The sequence below is a fragment of the Hoplias malabaricus genome, chromosome 1 (genome assembly GCF_029633855.1).
Source record: "Hoplias malabaricus isolate fHopMal1 chromosome 1, fHopMal1.hap1, whole genome shotgun sequence".
Lineage (NCBI taxonomy): Eukaryota > Metazoa > Chordata > Actinopteri > Characiformes > Erythrinidae > Hoplias > Hoplias malabaricus.
In genome coordinates, this window is record NC_089800.1 from 52840086 (window position 1) to 52860595 (window position 20510).

Genomic DNA, 20510 nt, shown 5'->3' on the forward strand with positions numbered 1-20510 from the left:
TATTTGTTTATTTCTGATAACACTGGTACATGGTTTGAAGTGCAGTTGAAGTTGGCTACTAGGTTTTGCATACAAATAACTAGTGATTTATTGCCATAAAATCAACCAAGACGACATAAAACAAAATAAAAACAAAACAAACCAAAACGTTGTAGCTGTACTTTTATTTTGAAAGACCCGGCCACAGGCGACTAGTTTCATACAGTCAGCATAAGAGTCCGCGTGTTGCGATGTTAGCATCAGCTAGAGCTGTGTTTACATTACATTTCAGCAAAAATGTCTGCAGATAGCGGTTTATTAAAGGGTTTAGACTTAATTCCGGGTTTATCTGAGAACTCTTGTGTGGAGTTTTTAAGCGGCTAAAATACAGTATTGGGTTACTTTCACTTTCTCCCACTACAGCTGGTGAGTTGTCCTAGCATTAGCCCAAAAGGTAGTGGCCTGGTGGCTAAAGTTTTATATGGGTTTGTTTATTTATTTAATAATTTTTTTATTTGGGATATTCTTACTCTGAAGTATGCTTCTTTATTTGTATTAATTCACTTTATTTTTGGGATGTTAGACAAACTTAACCTTAGTGTTCAGGATTAACCAATAGAACAGACCTCCAGCTCTGAACCTGAAGATTAAGTTATCTGGCTAAAACTGAGAAATCAGTTCAGGGGTGTGTTCTACAAAGCAGGACTTCTCAATTTAGCCAGATGACTTAAACATCATGGCAACCTTGTCAGCCTCCTGTTCAAACACCATTTTAAAAGGTTAGCCAGATAACTTAAGTCCAGCTCTCCTCCCTATGGACAGCAATGACACAGTTATCTGGTTAATTCAGAAATCCTGCAAAAGACTACCACTTGATCTAGCTTATTTTATAGAAATTTAGGTTAAAACTAAAGAAGACAAGAAAATAGATGAAAGAAGCACTATTTAAATCTAAATCTAAAATAAAACGATAATTACTTGTATAATATTTTGTGAAATATGAAGACTTCAAAGTAAAAGCCCCTTTCACTGACATTGTTTACATCCCAGCCTCTGAAACATGGGCCAATATTGGAACAAATCATTTGAAATACCACTGTAACCTCACCTTAATTTATGTTGTGTCTTATTGCTGTGATTGAAACCTGTCACACTGCTTTATCCGCGTTTGGAAAGTTTTTGACTTAAAATATCTGGGTAGATTCACGGTTGAAGTTTAAAATATTACCTTTTGTCCTAGAAACACTTCATCCTGTGACACAATGGGCAAAAAACGTGTAAAAGACAACTCAATGGATCTCTCAGGTATGTACCTTCCAGGTTTCTCAAGCATGATGGTTTTATTTCTATATTGTGTTTATTTTAAGAATGCATGATTATATCAGAATCATATTGGTGTCAGCAGATACTTAGAAGATTTTTATTTATTTGACGGATATTTCAGAATGATATTTGATGTATTTGTTTTCTTTAAAATTGAAGGTGTCACCAGGTTACTTCACTACTATATCTACATTTTAATATTTATAATTACTAATTATATTGTGACTGTCATATTTCTCTCTAAGGATTATCTGCATAAATCTAGCCCTAAATTCTACACTTCAGATTTTTTTTTTTGGGTTGGCACTGGTCCACATTTGCCATGTCGTTGCCTCGTTCTTGTTTAATTTATCTTCCTTTTACCCTCTAGGAGCGACATGTACTCACATCCGTAAAGGAATAGACCACAGTTTGTTGAAGAAGTTGAACCTGGACACGTCCTGGAACCTTTGCCAAGCTTGTGAAGAAGAGACGCGCAGCAAAGACGAGGCTCCACCGGAAAATGACACAAACCCAGAGCCTCCAGCCGTGTGGATGTGTCTGAAATGTGGACACAGAGTAAACCTACTTTCTGTTATTCGGTTGAAGCCCGCACTTCTCAGAATGTTTTAGTGTAAACCTTCCTTTGTGGAGAGTGAAACATGTCTTACAGAAAACCCATCTGGTTTGCTAGCTCCTCTCTGAGTTGCATATAAAATAAGCTAATGTATGACACCAGAATACTATTGCTACTTAAAATCATTAGGAAATTTCGGGAAATTAAAAATGGATGAGATTTTGATATTTATGCTAATTAAAATTAGTCTATTGAAATCAGTCCTATTTTAAATAATTGATATTGGGTCTGAAATTGTGTGTTTAAAAAAAAAAAAAAAGAGTTAATTTTACCCAATTTTTCTTTGATTGGTTCAGGGCTGTGGAAGACTCTCCGAGAACAAACATGCCATCAAACACTACGAGAAACCCCGGTCAGACACGCACTGCTTGGTGCTGAGTCTGGACACCTGGAGTGTGTGGTGAGAGCTTTAATAACTGTTTCATATTAATGTAACTTATTTACTCTTTAAGTGTTGCCTTCCCATTTTGAAATAAGTGAGTGATCCACGGTAATTTCATTCCTTTCAAAAACATTTTTCACCAATACTGTGGGCTAATAGCACCCCCTTGTGGAGATTCTTGAGCCTGCTAAACCTGAGTAAACGTGTATGTTGTTTATCGTTTATCTCTGTCTCTATATATTTAAAAGGGGTTTTATTTATTTATATATTTTTTTTTTTTGAAGGTGTTACATCTGTGATGATGATGTCCACTATTCCAGCACGGGGCAGCTGGCTCAGCTCGTCTCCAACATTAAGAAAAATGCGCTGAGTGGATCTAGACCAAAAAACACAGCTAGGAGTAAGTGCACCAGTTGTAGTGCAGTGTTTATTAGTGATGCACTGAAATGAAAATTCTTGAAACAAAACTGAAATTCAGGTCACAGTTCGACCAAAAATAACAATAACACAACAACAACAACGATGCCAAAAAACCTTCAAAATAAAAACAAAAACACCAAATAAATTTCAGCTGCTAAACTTCTAATCTTTAACAGAGCAGTCCATTCCACCTCAAACTGAGCAGAAGTTAAATTCCAGGAACCAGGCTGCTTTTTCAAAATCTCCATTCCATAAATTCTAATGCCCAGGCCCCAGACTTTAACTGCTTCATTTTAAGGTGGAATGGACTATTTGAATTATACTGCATTATTTACAGATTCTATTGTTCCATTGTTTAATTAAGGTTCTCTTCCTGTTCACATTGACACAACAAAATGTACAGAAACACCAGTTTAGTGGGTACTTTTAGCATGATTTAAAAGCAATAACAGTACAATTGCAAAATGTGATATGTCATCTCCTAGAGATGAAGAAGGAGGAGGAGGAGGAGGAGGAGAATGAGAGCAGTGTGTCGGTCGTAACTGTGGACGAAGTGTGTGAGGAAGAAAAGGAAAATCTGCCGAAACAGAAAGACAACAGGAAAACCGCGAAGCAGAATGGCGTTCCGAAAGTTGAAGGAGCTGGAAGTGGAGCTGTGGCAGTGAAGGGCTTCAGTAATCTGGGAAACACCTGCTTCTTCAACGCTGTTCTGCAGGTTTGCGAGATTTATATCAGCCTTTGTTATGTTCAGTGTGAGTAGATAGATAAATATATACAGGGGATTATAAAAAGGACCCCATTTTTAAAGAGCCTCTGCGTCTATTTCTAGTTCTTTAGTGAGAGTGAAAGTGAGAATAGCCCAGGTCTTGCGTGGCTGTATGTGTATGGGTCCTCCTTTCTCTGAATGCCAACTTAGGAATGATTTATTTTGTGAGAGGAACTTACTTCTGATCTCCTCAGAGGTGAAGAACCTGTGCTTAATGAATGTTTGGGGTAGAGTTAAATAAACAACGGAGAGTTAGATGGATAAACACGCTTTTTTTAGATCAGAGAAGTGAAGTGATAGTAATATATTGTTTTCCCTTTTGTTTCAGAATTTATCTCAGACAGTACTTCTACGTCAGCTGCTGAGTGAAGTGAAGGAAGAACAGAGCAACCTGTTACTAAAACCTCCACCTTCTTCCCAGCTGGTACAAATGACCATTAGAAACCGTACCCAGAATTCAGTGAACTGTAAATGCAGTGATTCAGGTTCATTTCTTCCTAGTGGTGGTGAATGGAACCAGACGTCATTACTACAAAACAAACCCAGAGTGTTATTTCCTCTCCAACATCAGCAGTGACCTCCATGGGCTTCACCACCACCACCACCTTCTCCAGACTACGGTCAGACATCAGCCGTGTGTCCACCTCTGTTCACTGTCCTCACTTTGTGTGAGGAGCTTTTAAAGGAGGTCGTCTGGTTCCATTCACCTCCGCTGTCCACTGTTCTGCTGTCTGACTGTTTCTCTAGAAAACCCCTGGGTTTGTTTACATCTTGACTGTGGCGGAGGCTTCTCTCATGTCATTTTGTATCCCAGGATCCTTTGCTGGTCCAGCTGCCGAGGCCCGGCTCTCTGACGCTGGCGATGTGTGAGCTTCTGAACGAGATCCAGCAGACTCCGAAAGCTGTGGTCACTCCCAGAGAACTCTTCACTCAAGTGTGTAAAAAGTAAGAGCCAGTAAAAGCATTAAAGCTTCTTATGTGTTTACTACTGACTCCACATTTAGATCTTTTAAAGCAACACTAGGTAATATTTTTACCTTAAAACTACAGCTTCAGAATCGTTGTGATGCTCCACTGAGCTGTAACAGGGAGAATAGGGCCTCTGTCCTTGCTGTTCTGGGCAGAAACTGCACTATGTAACTTTGGAGAAGAGTGTAAACAGTGTGTAAGATGTGTATGTGGTATATTTTCTGCAGGGCATCCAGATTTAAAGGTTTTCAGCAGCAAGACAGTCAGGAGCTGCTTAGATATTTACTGGACGGCATGAGGGCGGAAGAGAGCACTGTACGTATGATAATGATAGCTATTACTCACTGATGAGCCATAACACACTCACCCTATTCTCTCAGCTCCACTGACCACAGAAGCACTTTGTGGTTCTATAGTTACAGACTGTAGCGTGGACCCCCACAGAGCAGGTGTGATGTGGTGGTGGATAATTCTCAGCGTTGCAGTGACACTGACGTGGTGGTGTTGTGTTAGTGTGTGTTGTGCTGGTGCGAGTGGATCAGACACAGCAGTGCTGCTGGAGTTTTTAAACCCCTTAATGTCACTGCTTGTCTGAGAATGATCAACCACCAAGACACACCTGCTCTGTGGGGGTTCTGAGTACCTGTGAAGGTGATGTTAAACAGGTTTGTCGTGTGTTTATTAAGCCACTCGTTTATCTGTAACTTTCTCAGAGAGTAACTGCTGGAATTCTGGAAGCTCTGAAAAATTCTGGGAAAACCTTGGATGCGGAGCAGAAGAAAATAGCAAAAGGTGAGTTTGATCTTTTTATTAATGCAGTTAATGTTGATAGTGAAGGTCTAACATCAGCTTGTGGTCAGTTGTTGGTCCCTTTTGAGTGACCTCCTGATAATCTACTACATCAACCTCAGCAACTAACAGTTTTTTATTGTAGTCAAAGTGACCCAGGTGGATGAATACCTCATGTTCTCTCCTTAGCAATAATAAAATACAGTTAACATGGCTATAAAATGTTTTTTTACCCTTTTTTTTATATTTGCAAGAATATGAAAGAAACGGTGGCAGCAGGAACTTTGTGGACCGAGTGTTTGGAGGAGAGATGACCAGCACGGTGATGTGTAAAGAGTGTAAAACCATTTCCTCTGTAACTGAGGTGTTCCTCGATTTGTCGCTACCTGTGGCTGATGAGGTACTTCCATGTTTTGCTGCTTTTGGAACATTGTTTACTGTTGTTTATTGAGTAATCTGTTATAGTGCACGTGTTATAAAACTCTTTTAAAGCTATTAAATATTATGTTTTATTTGTCTACTTTCTTATTGTCTTTATAAAGATTTATCACAGTAAAACTGCAGTTTATAAATGATGTTATGGGCATGTATTAAAAAAAGACTTTATGTATTGTTCCAGTTTGAAGATCTAAAAATGCTACATGCTGTTTTACATTGTGTGAAAATATCTTAACAATTTCACCAGTAGAAATGAGTTTCCTCTCCTGTAATACAGCTTTTTTTTGGAGATATGTGGTTTTGTTTCAGCACTGATTTGTTAGAGATTTGTGATGTCCTAATGGTGTTGTTTTTTTTAGGCTTACAGGAAAAAGAACCAGAAGAAGGCTATTCAGCAGAAGAGCAGTGTGTCTGAGGAAAACAGGAGGGGCAGTGGGCGGGGCAGTGGCTCTCCAGTGATCAATGGGGATGGAGATATGCCGACAGGCACAGGGAGCAAGTACCAGCAGAAAAAGGCCAAGAAGCAGGCGAAAAAACAGGCCAAGGTACAACATGTTAACTTTAATTCTTGTTTCCAGATATAAGACACTCTTTTATTATTGTTATTTCATCAAAAAGACTGACCTGCATCAGATCCTGTAGTTTGTAGTTTAAGACGCACAAATGCCAAATAAATCCTAATTAAACTTGCCACTGTATCTGCACATTTATGGGGAAAAAAATCACCAAAAACAGACATCCTGACCAATGGTAATACACTGCAGGAAGTTTAGGGGGCGATATAGCTTCAATTTATTTCATTGCACCTTGAAGGAGAAATTAATAATTTTCTCCAGTGATTCTTCTTTGTGCTGTGAAACAGTCATTACAATGATACACGGTGTCTTGGGCCTATCAGAGATTATGTATTAACCCCATGTTAAACATGGCCGTGCTCATGTTTGGGGGCCTATTCATTGGAGCGTAAAGTCGCTGTTCAATTAAAAACCTATGACTCTGTGTTTGTGGATGTTTAGTTTACTATATCATCTCAACACAGCAACTGTCCTTCACACAGTGTGTAAATCTCATGATGAATGGACCAATAGAAACACTCCGAAATTCATTCATTCTTTGTCTGTAGCACTTATCCAGTTCAGGGGGCGGTGGGTCCGGAGCCTACCCGGAAACACTGGGCTCAAGGTAGGAACACACCCTGGAGGGGGCGCCAGTCCTTCACAGGGCAACACACACTTACACATTCACTCACACACTCACACCTACGGATACTACAACTACGGAGTCTCCAATCCACATACCAACGTGTGTTTTTGGAGTGTGGGAGGAAACCGGAGCACCCGGAGGAAACCCACGCAGACACAGGGAGAACACACCACACTCCTCACAGGCAGTCACCCGGAGGAAACCCATGCAGACACAGAGAGAACACACCACACTCCTCACAGACAGTCACCCGGAGCGGACTTGAAACCCACAACCTCCAGGACCCTGGAGCTGTGACAGAGACACTACCTGCTGCTCCACTGTGACGCCACACTCCAAAATGACTCTGAATACAATCTATTTACATTGACTTCCACTGAAAGTTGAGAATGGTTTTTCCTGTTCCTGTAAAGTTATTATTTTGGAAGATTTTATGTTGTTATTGGAGAGTGAAGATAAGGATCCAGTTTAAGAGATTTGCAAACAATTTTATTATTCATCTCATGTGAGATGCACTTTATGGAATATTGGTTTATTGACAAGTAGATCACTATTTTAAATATTATGTATTAATTGTTGTTTGGACCTTTTTTTAAAAGAAATGTTTTATTGTTTTGTGTTTTACAGAATCAGAAGTGGCAGCAGAAGCAAGGAGCAAAGCTTACCCTGGACTCTCTGTCCAATCAGAATGAAGAGAACCCTTCTGAAACCCCGCCCCCTAGTGTAGCTGAACAGGAGGCTGACGAAGAGGGCAGAGCTGAGAAGGATACAAGCCAGTCCCTGAGATCTGAGGCCGGGGAACAATGCAGAGAAGATAAAGCTGAGGAGGAAGAGGAAGAAGAAGAAGAAGAAGGAAAATTAGCTGCTGCAGCCAACACTAATCACTTCAGCGTTCTGTCGGAGGAGAGAACAGAGGAGAAGGATGAAGGAGAGGAAGAGGAGGACGAGGGGGGAAAAATCAGCAACCATGAAAATGAGGGAGATGAATTAGCCAATAGTGTGAAAGCTCTCTCCCTGCAGGTGGCCAATGAGGAGAGTCTGGAGGAGGAGTCAGAGGAGAAGGCAGCAGGTAAAGCTAGGGGTGGGCATCAGTGTTTGATTTGAATTAAAATAAATTTTTTATTACATAGTTTCCATAATTAGGAAGATATTTACCAATACAGTAATTTTCCCAAACTGTATTTTCAAACTATTATAGACAGGTATGCCAGTGAAAATTATGCTAATAATACTTATAAATCTATGTTAAAGTGAACATATTGTCCTTCTCCACAGTGGAACACAGTTCTCTTTCTTAATGAAACATCTGTGACCTGCTTTGGTCCAAACCCCACGAGCCCCACAGCAGTGTTCTCCCCCTGTGTAAACAGCCCTGTTCAGAACGCCCACTTTCAGCACCTGTTCCTTTAAATGATAATGAGCCACTCGCTGTTCACCCCGACCCCGAGCGCACAGCAGTGAGTAGCGAGGAGCAGAAACTCCGTTTTTTTTTTTTTTTTTTGTAGCGGTTTTCGCTCTGTTCTCGTTTTTACTCAGTGCTCTTATTTCTCGGCGCTCCTTGTGTCTGTTTTGCTGCATATAACCTCGTCTTTGCACTCTCACATAAACATGGGTCCAGTGCTGTGATTGGACAGACTCAGTCAAGGGAGCAGGGCCATTCTAAAATCTCTGCACTTGACGACAGAGGAGAATCAAAGCGACTCTTTTTATTGTTTTTCTGACTTGGGCAGCACACAGAAAACAGACTGGGGAGTTTGTTTCACAGTGTGTGGGTTAATGGGCTCCAGATATATAATGCTGATGTTATATTATTCACTCTTGGTGATTTTGCAGAATACGTGGTGGTGAATCAGGACCCAGAGCTGGCGTTTCAGGCACTGTCCACCAGAGCGGCGCCTGACAGACAGGAGTGCTCGGTGGACGCGTGTTTATATCAGTTTACAGAGGTGGAGCAGTTAACTCAGAACAACAGCCTCCTGTGTGTGACCTGCACCAAAAAACAGAATCAGTCCACAGTTGCAGACAGTAGGTGTCATTTTCTCATGTTGTATTTGTCCCCCCTTGACGTCCACTTGCAATGTTTGTAGGTGTTTGTTGGTGTTTGTTTTGTAAAATGATCATAACCCATGTTTACAAATGGTTTTTAACATTTTTCTTTGTCCAGAGTCTCTTCTTTTAGAGAAGAGGAGCAGGGCTAAACAACTGTAGGTATATATGTGTTTTTAATCTATAAACATGGACTTAATTCTATGTCTGTCTTGTGTTCAGGTTCTAAGAAGAATGTTTACAGAGACGCCCTCAAGCAGATGTTGATCTCCTCTCCTCCACCTGTCCTCACGCTGCACCTGAAGCGGTTTCAGCAGGTAAACACTATTAAATGTCACAACAACAAACACACATCAGCATGAGCTTGTCTCAAACATCCCCTTTTTCACTATTTAGTGCACTATGTAGGCAGCCATTATAAATTAGTTATTATTTCAACTTGGATAATTTGTCTGTTGATTGAAGTTTCATAGTGAGAGGTGTGTGTGTGTGTTTTAGGTGGCCTACAGTGTGTGTAAGGTGAACAGACATGTGCAGTTTCCTCAGGTGTTGGACCTCGCCCCATTCTGCTCCACTAAATGCAAGGTTCTCTTTCTCTCCCTCTCTCTCTAATATCCCTGTACTTATTCTTCCTTGTCTGTCTCTCCCTCAAGAAGACCATCAGTATAATGTTTACACTGTGCACTCTGTATTGCTCTGTGTGTGTGTGTGTTCAGGGAGTAGAGGAGGGGCAGTCTCAGGTCCTCTATTCTCTGTACGGAATAGTGGAACACAGCGGCACGATGAGGTCGGGTCATTACACAGCGTTTATTAAAACTCGACCTGTAACCAACGCTGTTCTGAATGGAGCTGGTTCAGCAGGTAAGTTACAGTACAACTGGATAAGAGTTACAGACAATGAATGGATTCATTAGTGAATAAGCAGATAAAATGCCTGCACCGGGTTTCTAAATGAAAACAATGTTGATGTGATTATAAAAGTATATGTCTCTTAGCAGGTGAAGTGGCGCCCCCTAAAGGAACCTGGTTCCACATCAGTGACAGTAGTGTTCACCCGGTCACAGAAGCCAAAGTCCAGAGCTCTCAAGCCTACCTCCTTTTCTACGAGAGGATCTCCTAGGTCACCAAGATCCAACACATCAGTGATCTGAGAGATCAAACAGGTCCAACAAATAAGCAGTCTTTAAACATCAGAGGTTTAAAACATTATTGAAGAGATCACAGAGGTCCAACACATCAGAGCTCGTATGTCACTGAAGAGCAACAAACCTGAGATCAGAGGTCCAATGCTTCAGTAATTTTTAGATCACTGAGGTCCAACTCAGCTGCTTGTATCAGTTCCTGCTAGGAAATTCCAGCTGCTTTTCTGCCAGAGGGTGTGTTGAAATAAAGCACTACATCCGCTGGAGTATTATTTTGAGGAGTCCGTATTTATGAAACTTATATTTTGTGGTGGTGAGACGGTTTCTTAAAATCTGCATAATGACTACAAAGCCTTATTAAACATATGGAAGAATAAAGTGAACTATAATGATTTCTACAGGAGGGAAAAATTTTGTCAAGTATACAGTTGTTTCAAATTTTGTTACACATATCTGATGGTATTGTTTACGACTCTGACCAGACCCTGCTGAGACATCTATTGCAAGGTTTTAACAAAACTGGATGCCAGGAAAACCTTGCCCAAATGAGTAAAGTACATTCATTTTTTTTTACAAATTATTTAATTTGCTACAATTTTATATGGCAAGCAATAAATAAAATAATGGCTGGTATGACTTGTGTCTGTTTATGTATCATTCAACAGAACAGAGCATTGAATAAACTATGATTGTATTCTGTGTATGAGAAGGGGGACGAGCAAAATAAAAGGCCAATACAAATTTTATACAGAAAATTAATTTATATGAATACAAATGTTGCAAAGAATTTAATACAAAATGTGGCTTGTACAAATGTAATGGTATATTCTGCAGTTTTTGAATATATTGACACTTAGGCTAATAGGCTTTATGTGTATTCTCTCAAGAGACTGATCTTTGAAGAACATGAAGTATTTAAATATTTGGTACATTGATATGATACTTTTATTTTGAAGTTCAAAGCCAGTAGTCTGTAAGATCCTCTGTGAAGGACTCTTATTGTGGTTGGTTAGCTTAGCGGTGTGGAATCATGCCGACGGTCAGTGTGAAGCGGGATTTACTCTTCCAGTCTTTGGGACAGACTTACAGTGAGTTTATTTACAATTTAATATTTTAAATATGCTTATACAATATTAGTAACAGCGCCTATGTTTATATGGGTTACGTTAATAAAGCTGTTATTACGCCGAAGAAGCGCTGAATGAGAGAACTGCTAATAACTAATAAGATCATGTAGTATAATGTTCATTTTATGTATTATGTCCTTTATTGCATTTACTGCGTCTCGTGTGTGTTTTGTAACCGAGTATTACATTATAACTTATAGATTTTAAGGTGTTCATTCATTTTCAAAGCAGTCTAGAATTTTTAAGTTTGCGTTCCACCTTAAATGGGCTGCGGTTGCATTCTGGTGCCTCAAGCGCTTGAACCTAACTGCATCCTATTTAAGGTGGAAGTTTAAATTCATATTGGAGGCTTCGGTTTCGCCATTATTGCATCAGATTTTTTTTGAGCTGAGAAATGTTCTTGATCACTTTTTAATATTATTGTTCATATGAATATTGCTGCTGTTACTGATATTGTTTAACAGAATTTATTTCCTAAACAACTAGTGCCTAATTGTGTTAGTTTGCTTTCAGTGTAAGAAGCATGATGTTAGCGGAGCGGTGGAAGTGACGACATATATAGTTTCGTACGCAATGACGTCATGCAGATTGTCAAAGTTTTGACATGTCAGTTGGTAGCTGCTGCCATTGTTAAAAATTTTTTAGCTGTTTTTGCAAAGCTATTTCTAATTACATAAATGTCCATGCTCATTGTTTTATATGCTCTACTGATAATACAGGAGCACTTTGTAGTTCTGCAGTTACAGAGTTTAGTCCTCAGTTGCTCTGCATACTTTCATAGCCCCTTTTAACCCTGTTCTTCATAAGTCAGGACCCATGCAGGATCCCCACAGAGCAGGTGTGATGTGGTGTTGGATCATTCTCAGCGCTGCAGTGACACTGACGTGGTGGTGGTGTGTTAGTGTGTGTTGTGCTGGTGCGAGTGGATCAGACACAGCAGTGCTGCTGGAGTTTTTAAACCCCTCAGTGTCACTGCTGGACTGAGAACAGTCCACCGACCAAAAACATCCAGCCGACAGCGTCCTGTTTCACCTGATGAAGGACTTAAAAATGGCCAAAACATTTGTGGGTTTTTTGGTAAAAATCCTCTTTGCTCATCTCTCTCTCTCTCTCTTTCTGTGTTTTATAATTTCAGCCGATGAAGAATTTGATGAGCTCTGCTTTGAGTTCGGCCTCGAGCTGGATGAGATTGTGAGTGTGACTCAAGCTATAAATGTCATAACTGTAACAACAGAACCTCAGCTCAAACTGTGATTGGTCAGGATTCTCAAAACAATGTAAATAAACACTCTGTTTGGTCTGAGGCTTATGTGAATTTGTTTCATTCCAATCCTAAAATCCAAACATCAGATTACAGATGAACAGAAGATGATTTGTCCGGTCACTAGTGCATCACTCATTTTTGCTGCTTGTTTTTTGTGTAATTGTGTGTGCAGACGTCGGAGAGAGATATAATCAGCCGAGAGCAGGGAGACCAGAAAGCAGAGGGGGCCTCGGATGTCATTCTGTATAAAATTGATGTCCCCGCAAATCGCTATGACCTGCTGTGTCTGGAGGGACTGGTAAGAGGACTGCAGGTCTTCAAAGAGAAGTAAGAAACAACACTGTGGTCTTTCAGTGTTAACCATTGATGTGCAATAACTTAATTTATTGATTAAGAGAAGTCCACAAAATGTGTTCTGACTGTTCAGAAGGGATGAAGTAAGGTGGCAAAACCTGTCCTGGATGCATGGACTCTTACAGGCTTTGGTGCAGTGATTCTTGTGGGAGTTACAGTATCTGGCCATTCCACCTTAAAGGCAACATTCAGAATTTTAATAATAAAAACAAACAACTTTATATAAAATTCTGAGGATGTTTCCTCCCCTTTTGCTGCTCTGCAGTCGGTTTGCTCTGGAAACCGCTCTAATGTGTTTACGAAGCCCCAGTGTCTGTAAATGGGTAAAAAAAACAAAGTGTCTGGTGCTAGGCTTTCTCTCTCTCTGCTCACGGCAGAAAAAAAACAACAACAGTTCCCCACAATCGTGGATGTTCCCTTTAACTGATGCAGCAGTAACGTTCTGGCACCTAAGCACCAGACTGTCACTGCTCCATATTTAAGGTGGACTGGGAAGTTTGAAGTAAAAGCTGGTGGATGTAACAACAAATACAACAGCAGGGAAATGACCAAGCTGTTGTCCTACATTGAATGTGCTGTGTGTGCATAAGCATAAGTCACATCTGTGCTTTGTGTAAATGTGTTTGTCTGTGTATGTGCAGAAAGGAAGCCCCCCGTTACAAGCGTGTGAGTCCAGTGAATGGAGAACCTCAGCGGCTCATCATTACAGAGGAGGTGAGTTCAGTCTTTATACAACAGCTGATAATGATGATGATGATGATGATTATGAGATTCTGTGGAATATATAAAGTTATCTTAAATTTAACTTATATAAATACTTATCTTTCTTGTTCACCCCCCCCCCTCTCTCTCTCTGTGTGTATGCAGACAGCGAGTGTAAGACCTCACGCTGTTGCAGCAGTTTTACGGAACATCAGCTTCACCCCGGAGAGATACGAGAGTTTCATCGAGCTGCAGGAGAAACTGCACCAGAACGTCTGCAGGTCTCAGCTAAAACCGACCATGTTCACGTTGCCCTTGTTCCAAAACTCAAATCTTCAGACTTTATTATAATTTTATTGGGAATGCTTAAAAGAAGCTGTTTATTTATTAAATTCCAAAGTCGGACTTTGAGGACTCATGGCTCAGGTTTGTTGTTGCTTGTCCCTCTTTAGGAAAAGGACGCTGGTTGCTATAGGAACCCACGACCTGGACACCGTCTCTGGTCCGTTTACGTACACAGCTAAAGCTCCGGAAGAAATCCGCTTCAGACCCCTCAACCAGAGCCAGGAATACACCGCCACACAGCTCATGAGCCTCTACAAGGTCAGCTCTGATTGGCTGGCAGGGCAGGGAGGGAACACTGCTATTGGCTGCTTCTCTAGGATTGATGTTTAACGTACTTTGTCCTCCACAGACGGACTCTCACCTGAGACACTACCTCCACATCATCGAGGACGAGCCGCTGTACCCCGTCATCTTCGACAGTAATGGCATCGTCCTCTCCATGCCCCCCATCATCAACGGTTAGAATACCTCACTCTGTCTCTCTCCTGTTCTCTCTCTCTCTCTCTGGGCCTTCCTTTCCTGTCATTTTCTTTCTCTTGCTGCACTCTTTTCCTTTTTTCTATCTCTCTCTCTTCTGTGTCTTAATACGAACAGTTGCGTTTTGATAGGAATTTCAGTTATAATATTGTAAAATAGTATAATATTAAAAAAATTGCACCCAGTGACTGTGGGTAGACCCGGGACACCGCGAAACCTGAGCTGGACAAGGGTTACAGACAATGAATGAATAAGATTAAAAATTATATACGTTTTTCTTCCTATGATTTTTTTTCTTTCTTTTCAGGGGACCACACCAAGATCTCAGTGAACACTAGGAACGTTTTCATCGAGTGCACGGCCACAGACCTCACCAAGGTCAGTTCTAAGAGCTGAACTTCAGGGTGTTATTTCTCCTCCGAATGAGAATATCTAAAAATAATACCAGGATACGTCTTGGTAACGGCCTTCTGACCTGGCTCTGAAGTGTGGGTTAAGTTTAGTTGTTAAACCAAATATTGTTTTCTTGTGTGTGTGTGTGTGTAGGCAAAGATTGTCCTGGACATGGTTGTGACAATGTTCAGTGAATACTGTGAAGAGCCCTTCACGTAAGTTTCCTCTCTCTCTCTCTCTCTCTAGCTTTCTCTCTCTCGTGCTCTCTCTCTCCCTCGCTTTCTCATTCTCTCTCTCTCTCGCTTTCTCTCTTTCACTTTCCCTCTCTCTCTCTCTCTCTCTCTCTATCATATGTCATATGGCTGTAGTGTAACCATGGCATTGAGCTTGGTGTAACCATGGAAACAGGTGTACCAACCATGGGAACAGTTGTAGTGTAACTATAGAAACAGGAGTAGCTAATTGATTCATAGAGGTGTAGTTATTGTCTGGATGGATTTTTATCCACTCTCCAGAAATGAGACTTCATAAACGGTTATACATGTAAAATCATAATGTAATTACAGCACAAACCTTCATCTGTTTTTCTCACTCTCTGTGTCTCTCAGGGTGGAGGAGGCAGAAGTGGTGTATCCCGATGGGAAGATGGTTATCTATCCAGTATGTGTCTGTGTTTATGGCTGATTTCTATGAATATTAATTAGTCAGTCATAGATCGGAGACACAAATCTGTTCATTTTTTGGATTATTTTACATTTTATTTATGGTCTTGACCTTTGACCCACAGGAACTGGCCTATAGGAAAGAGACCCTCTCAGCGGACTTCATCAACAACAAAGTTGGCATCAGGCACGAAATAAATATTTACTCAGACAAATATATACACCTTAATTTAATAAATATTCTGGATATTGATAATAATATTTAGGATAGATAATAAAATTGGATTTCTCCCTCTCAATTCTCTCTCTCCCTCTCTCTCTCCTCTCAACAGTGAGTCCGCAGAGAGCATCGCCCAGCTGTTGACCCGGATGTGTCTGAAGTCAGAAGTCACCGGAGATGACGGACAGATCGAGGTGGAGATCCCGCCCACTCGATCTGATGTCATCCATGCCTGTGACATCATGGAGGACGCAGCCATGGCGTACGGCTTCAACAACATCGCCATGACCACACCCCGTACTTACACTGTAGCCAATCAGGTGAGAGAGCCCTGTGTGGACACACCAACCAGAGACCAGCTAAATAAAATTTCAAATCACACTCTACACTCTGTGCCCAAAAATTAGAGTAACACTGAGGGCTTTAAAAACTCCAGCAGCACTGCTGTGTCTGATCCACTCGCACCAGCACAACACACACTAACACACCACCACCACGTCAGTGTCACTGCAGCGCTGAGAATGATCCACCACCACATCACACCTGCTCTGTGGGGGTCCTGAGCGCTGAAGAACAGGGGGGAAGGGGGATTACATCCTGTAGGGCTCCTGATGGTACAGTGATAATACAGTAATAATATGGTACAATATATATTTAAAAAGAATGTGTGTGTTTGCAGTTACCTCTGAATAAGCTGACAGAGTTATTGAGGATAGATATCGCTGCAGCTGGATTTACAGAAGCTCTCACCTTTGCTCTGGTACAGAAAACACATTTATTCACACACACACATCTGTATTTACATCTCATATCCATACCTCATATTAACTACCTGTCTCTCTCTCTCTCCCCCCTCCAGTGCTCTCAGGAGGATATAGCTGATAAACTGGGAAAAAATATCACAGAGACGAGAGCTGTGCACATCTCCAACCCCAAAACAGCAGAATTCCAGGTTCAGTGTGACACACACACACACAGAGGAAAACACAACAGTTTGTAGAGTGTGTAACACTGTCGTCCATTACATTTCATACATTTAAAGTTTCCCTGATGGGAAAATGGAGGAGGAGGGGGGAGGTGCTCAGAGGGAGAGGGCCTCTGGGGCCCTAGACCCCTGGGACCCCAGGCCTCCGGGACCTCAGCCCTGGCTGCAGAGAACGGCAAGAAGCCAAGGAGGAGCCAGGGTAGAGAATGTTTATCTACAACTCCGTTTATACCCACTGTCTTCAGCTGGGTTCCTGTGGTCTCCACGTACTTTATACACACCCCACCCCCCCAAACAAACCCAAATTATGGTTTCGTGTTGGAGATATATTTACTTTGTTGATGTCTTTATACATGTTCAGGTTGCGAGGACCACCCTGTTATCGGGGCTGCTGAAGACCCTTGCGGCCAACAGAAAGATGCCCCTCCCCTTAAAACTGTTTGAGATTTCAGACGTGGTTTTGCAGGACGAGAGCTCGGGTCAGTGAACTGTGGCATCACACCTTTCTGTTCTGCTTTTACTTTTACATATTTCTCATTTGGGCTTTCCATTCTACCTTCAATGTGCAGGCACCTGTATGTAAAATCTGACCCATTTAAGGTGGAATGAAGCTTTTGTGTAGGATGCTGACAGGAAATGTATATTAGTCTGGATTTCTAATAAGACCAAAAGTGTGTGTGTGTGTGTGTGTGTGTGTTGGTCTCAGATGTCGGGGCCCGGAATAACAGGCGATTGTGTGCGGTTTACTACAACAAGACCCCGGGTTTCGAGGTGATCCATGGACTCCTGGACCGGATCATGCAGCTGCTGGAGGTCCGCCAGGGTCGGAAAAACGGATACTACATCCAGGCCACAGAGGGTGAGGGGTTTTAATGGATAAGAATATGATCATGAAAACGTGACACAGCACGAGGACAGCGCTCTTCCCTCTGTTTACTCTTCCATTGGTGGTTAATGTTTACCAGAGGTTTACAGCCTTCTTCCCAGTTCATGTGATGTTCATTTTCATTAGAAAGAGAGAGAAGAGGGTGGATAAATGAGAGTGAGAAAGAAAAGAGGGAGAGAATGAATGAGGAGTGTGGGAATGATGGGAGAGGAAAAAAGGGAGAGGCATAAGGATTGAGAAGCGAGAGAGAGATTAAGTAAAGGTCATGGTAAAGGTGAAAAAAATGAGGAAATAAAGGTAGGAAAATGAGTGAAAGGACAGTTGCAACTAGGAAATGAGTTTAAAAAAAGAGGGTGAGACAGGAGAGAAAGAATGAGTGAGAAGAAAAGGGAATGAGTGAGGAGAAGGAAGGACAAAAGTCAGGAGAGGTGGAGGAGAAATGAGAAAAACAAAAAGAGCAAGGAGAGAAAGGTGAGAAAGATTGAGGAGAAAGGGATTGGAATAGGTGTAAGGAAAGAGAAAGGAAACGAGGGAAGAAAGAGAAAGGGTAAAGCGACAGAAATACAATGCAGGGGTCAGCCACTGGAGACAAACTGTTGATTCTCTCTCTCTCTCTCTGTCCCAGACTCCACCTTCTTTCCGGGACGCTGTGCTGAGATCTTTGCTCATGGCCGGAGTGTGGGGCGTCTCGGGGTCCTCCACCCAGACGTGATCAGCGGCTTTGAGCTCACCATGCCCTGCTCCGCCCTCGAAATCGATGTAGAGCACTTCCTCTGATGTCACAGCATAGGCCCCACCCCATCATGCGCTAGCCCCACCCTTTACCAACACATGGTTGCTGTTGGTTCCATCCGCTGTAGTCCCGCCCCCATCATTAGAGAAAGTGGGTGGAGTTTACTCTCCATGCCTTTTCACCCTCTCTGTCAGGGCCATGAATATTTAAAGATTAATTATGAACAGGACGTGGATGTGACTGTGCTGCTTTTAACTGTGTATTACGTCTGACATCACAAATAAACAACAAATGATAAACAGTAAACGCTTCTCATTTCCTCATTACAGACAGATCCAGCTGCTCTCAGGTCGTCAGAGGGATTAATTAAACATGTGCTTTCTTAACTATCTTGGGATTAATTTAACCTGGGATTAGTTTATAACACTTGATTATATAAACTGAGGTTAGTTAATATTGTTTAAATAGCACAGGATCAATATGACATTGTCTTATATGTAACAGGATTAATTTAACCCATGTTCACAGACTGGGGGTTAAACTTAGTTCTGGATGATACAGTCCTTTCAATGAGAAAAATCACAATTCACAATACGGCGTAGTTCAGGACTAGGCTTAATCCCTATCAGGGAAACCACCCCATAGTAACAGGGTCAAGGAAACATGGGCTTAATTTAAAAACACTGGATTAATGAAACCTCTGGGGTATTCCACAAAGCAGGATTTCACAGATAGCCAGCTAACTTAAGCCCAAAGTTTAGGACTGTCAAATGGGTATCACCCTCAGCTCCGTTCCTATTGGACAGGCTTGACTTTGGGCTTAAGTTAGCTGGCTAACTGAGGAATCTTTCTTTGTGGAATAGCCCCCTGGGCTTAGTTTTATAACCCAGGATTAACATAGCATGGGTTAAATTTTAACAAACAACAGACATCCCATTAATTTAGTTTTAAAACTTAGGATTAATAATGAAATCTGCGCTTAAAACAGAATTAATGTAACCTGGGCTTAGTTTTAAACAAGGGGTGGTTCCTCAGACAGGGATTACACCTCTGGGAGGGTGCAGTGTGAAAGTCAGAGGGCTCTGGGAGGGTGCGGTGTAAAAGTCAGAGGGCTCTGGGAGGGTGCGGTGTAAAAGTCAGAGGGCTCTGGGAGGGTGCGGTGTAAAAGTCAGAGGGCTCTGGGAGGGTGCGGTGTAAAAGTCAGAGGGCTCTGGGAGGGTGCGGTGTAAAAGTCGGAGGGCTCTGGGAGGGTGCGGTGTAAAAGTCAGGGCTCTGGGAGGGTGCGGTGTAAAAGTCGGAGGGATCTGGGAGGGTGCGGTGTAAAAGTCAGGGCCCTGGGAGGGTGCGGTGTAAAAGTCAGGGCTCTGGGAGGGTGCGGTGTAAAAGTCAGAGGGCTCTGGGAGGATGCAGTGTAAAAGTCAGAGGTCTCTGGGAGGGTGTGGTGTAAAAGTCAGGGCTCTGGGAGGGTGCGGTGTAGAAGTCAGAGGGCTCTGGGAGGGTGCGGTGTAAAAGTCAGGGCTCTGAGAGGATGCGGTGTAAAAGTCAGGGCTCTGGGAGGATGCGGTGTAAAAGTCAGGGCTCTGGGAGGGTGCGGTGTAAAAGTCAGGGCTCTGGGAGGGTGCGGTGTAAAAGTCAAGGCTCTGGGAGGGTGCGGTGTAAAAGTCAGGGCTCTGGGAGGGTGCGGTGTAAAAGTCAGAGGGCTCTGGGAGGATGCAGTGTAAAAGTCAGAGGTCTCTGGGAGGGTGTGGTGTAAAAGTCAGGGCTCTGGGAGGGTGCGGTGTAGAAGTCAGAGGGCTCTGGGAGGGTGCGGTGTAAAAGTCAGGGCTCTGGGAGGATGCGGTGTAAAAGTCAGAGGGCTCTGGGAGGATGCAGTGTAAAAGTCAGAGGTCTCTGGGAGGGTGTGGTGTAAAAGTCAGGGCTCTGGGAGGGTGCGGTGTAGAAGTCAGAGGGCTCTGGGAGGGTGCGGTGTAAAAGTCAGGGCTCTGGGAGGATGCGGTGTAAAAGTCAGGGCTCTGGGAGGATGCGGTGTAAAAGTCAGGGCTCTGGGAGGGTGCGGTGTAAAAGTCAGGGCTCTGGGAGGGTGCGGTGTAAAAGTCAGGGCTCTGGGAGGGTGCGGTGTAAAAGTCAGGGCTCTGGGAGGGTGTGGTGTAAAAGTCAGGGCTCTGGGAGTGTGCGGTGTAAAAGTCAGGGCTCTGGGAGGGTGCGGTGTAAAAGTCGGAGGGATCTGGGAGGGTGCGGTGTAAAAGTCAGGGCTCTGGGAGGGTGCGGTGTAAAAGTCGGAGGGATCTG

General features: G+C 42.4%; 2 protein-coding genes across 3 annotated transcripts; both read left to right on the forward strand.

Annotated features, from left to right (window-relative positions):
* Positions 1–209: 209 nt before the first annotated feature.
* Positions 210–10789, forward strand: usp16 (ubiquitin specific peptidase 16). Of its 2 annotated transcripts, none has more exons than XM_066666745.1 (18): positions 210–405; positions 1220–1284; positions 1673–1860; positions 2215–2318; positions 2585–2700; positions 3206–3435; positions 3815–3910; positions 4301–4431; positions 4683–4770; positions 5169–5247; positions 5499–5644; positions 6042–6227; positions 7513–7954; positions 8719–8910; positions 9154–9248; positions 9430–9516; positions 9648–9792; positions 9930–10789. In XM_066666745.1, exons 2-18 carry the CDS (start codon positions 1242–1244, stop codon positions 10049–10051), a joined length of 2490 nt encoding a protein of 829 aa, XP_066522842.1. In that variant the 5' UTR covers positions 210–405; positions 1220–1241; the 3' UTR covers positions 10052–10789. The 2 variants fall into 2 exon arrangements, with proteins under 2 accessions (XP_066522842.1, XP_066522841.1); XM_066666744.1 differs by having other exon boundaries at positions 9927–10786.
* Positions 10790–11037: 248 nt separating this feature from the next.
* Positions 11038–19385, forward strand: farsb (phenylalanyl-tRNA synthetase subunit beta). The gene is made up of 17 exons (XM_066666746.1): positions 11038–11161; positions 12336–12391; positions 12637–12791; positions 13460–13532; positions 13686–13801; positions 13973–14123; positions 14215–14323; positions 14650–14720; positions 14889–14950; positions 15344–15395; positions 15523–15584; positions 15730–15937; positions 16297–16377; positions 16477–16569; positions 16964–17081; positions 17309–17461; positions 18114–19385. Exons 1-17 carry the CDS (start codon positions 11104–11106, stop codon positions 18263–18265), a joined length of 1770 nt encoding a protein of 589 aa, XP_066522843.1. The 5' UTR covers positions 11038–11103; the 3' UTR covers positions 18266–19385.
* Positions 19386–20510: the final 1125 nt, after the last annotated feature.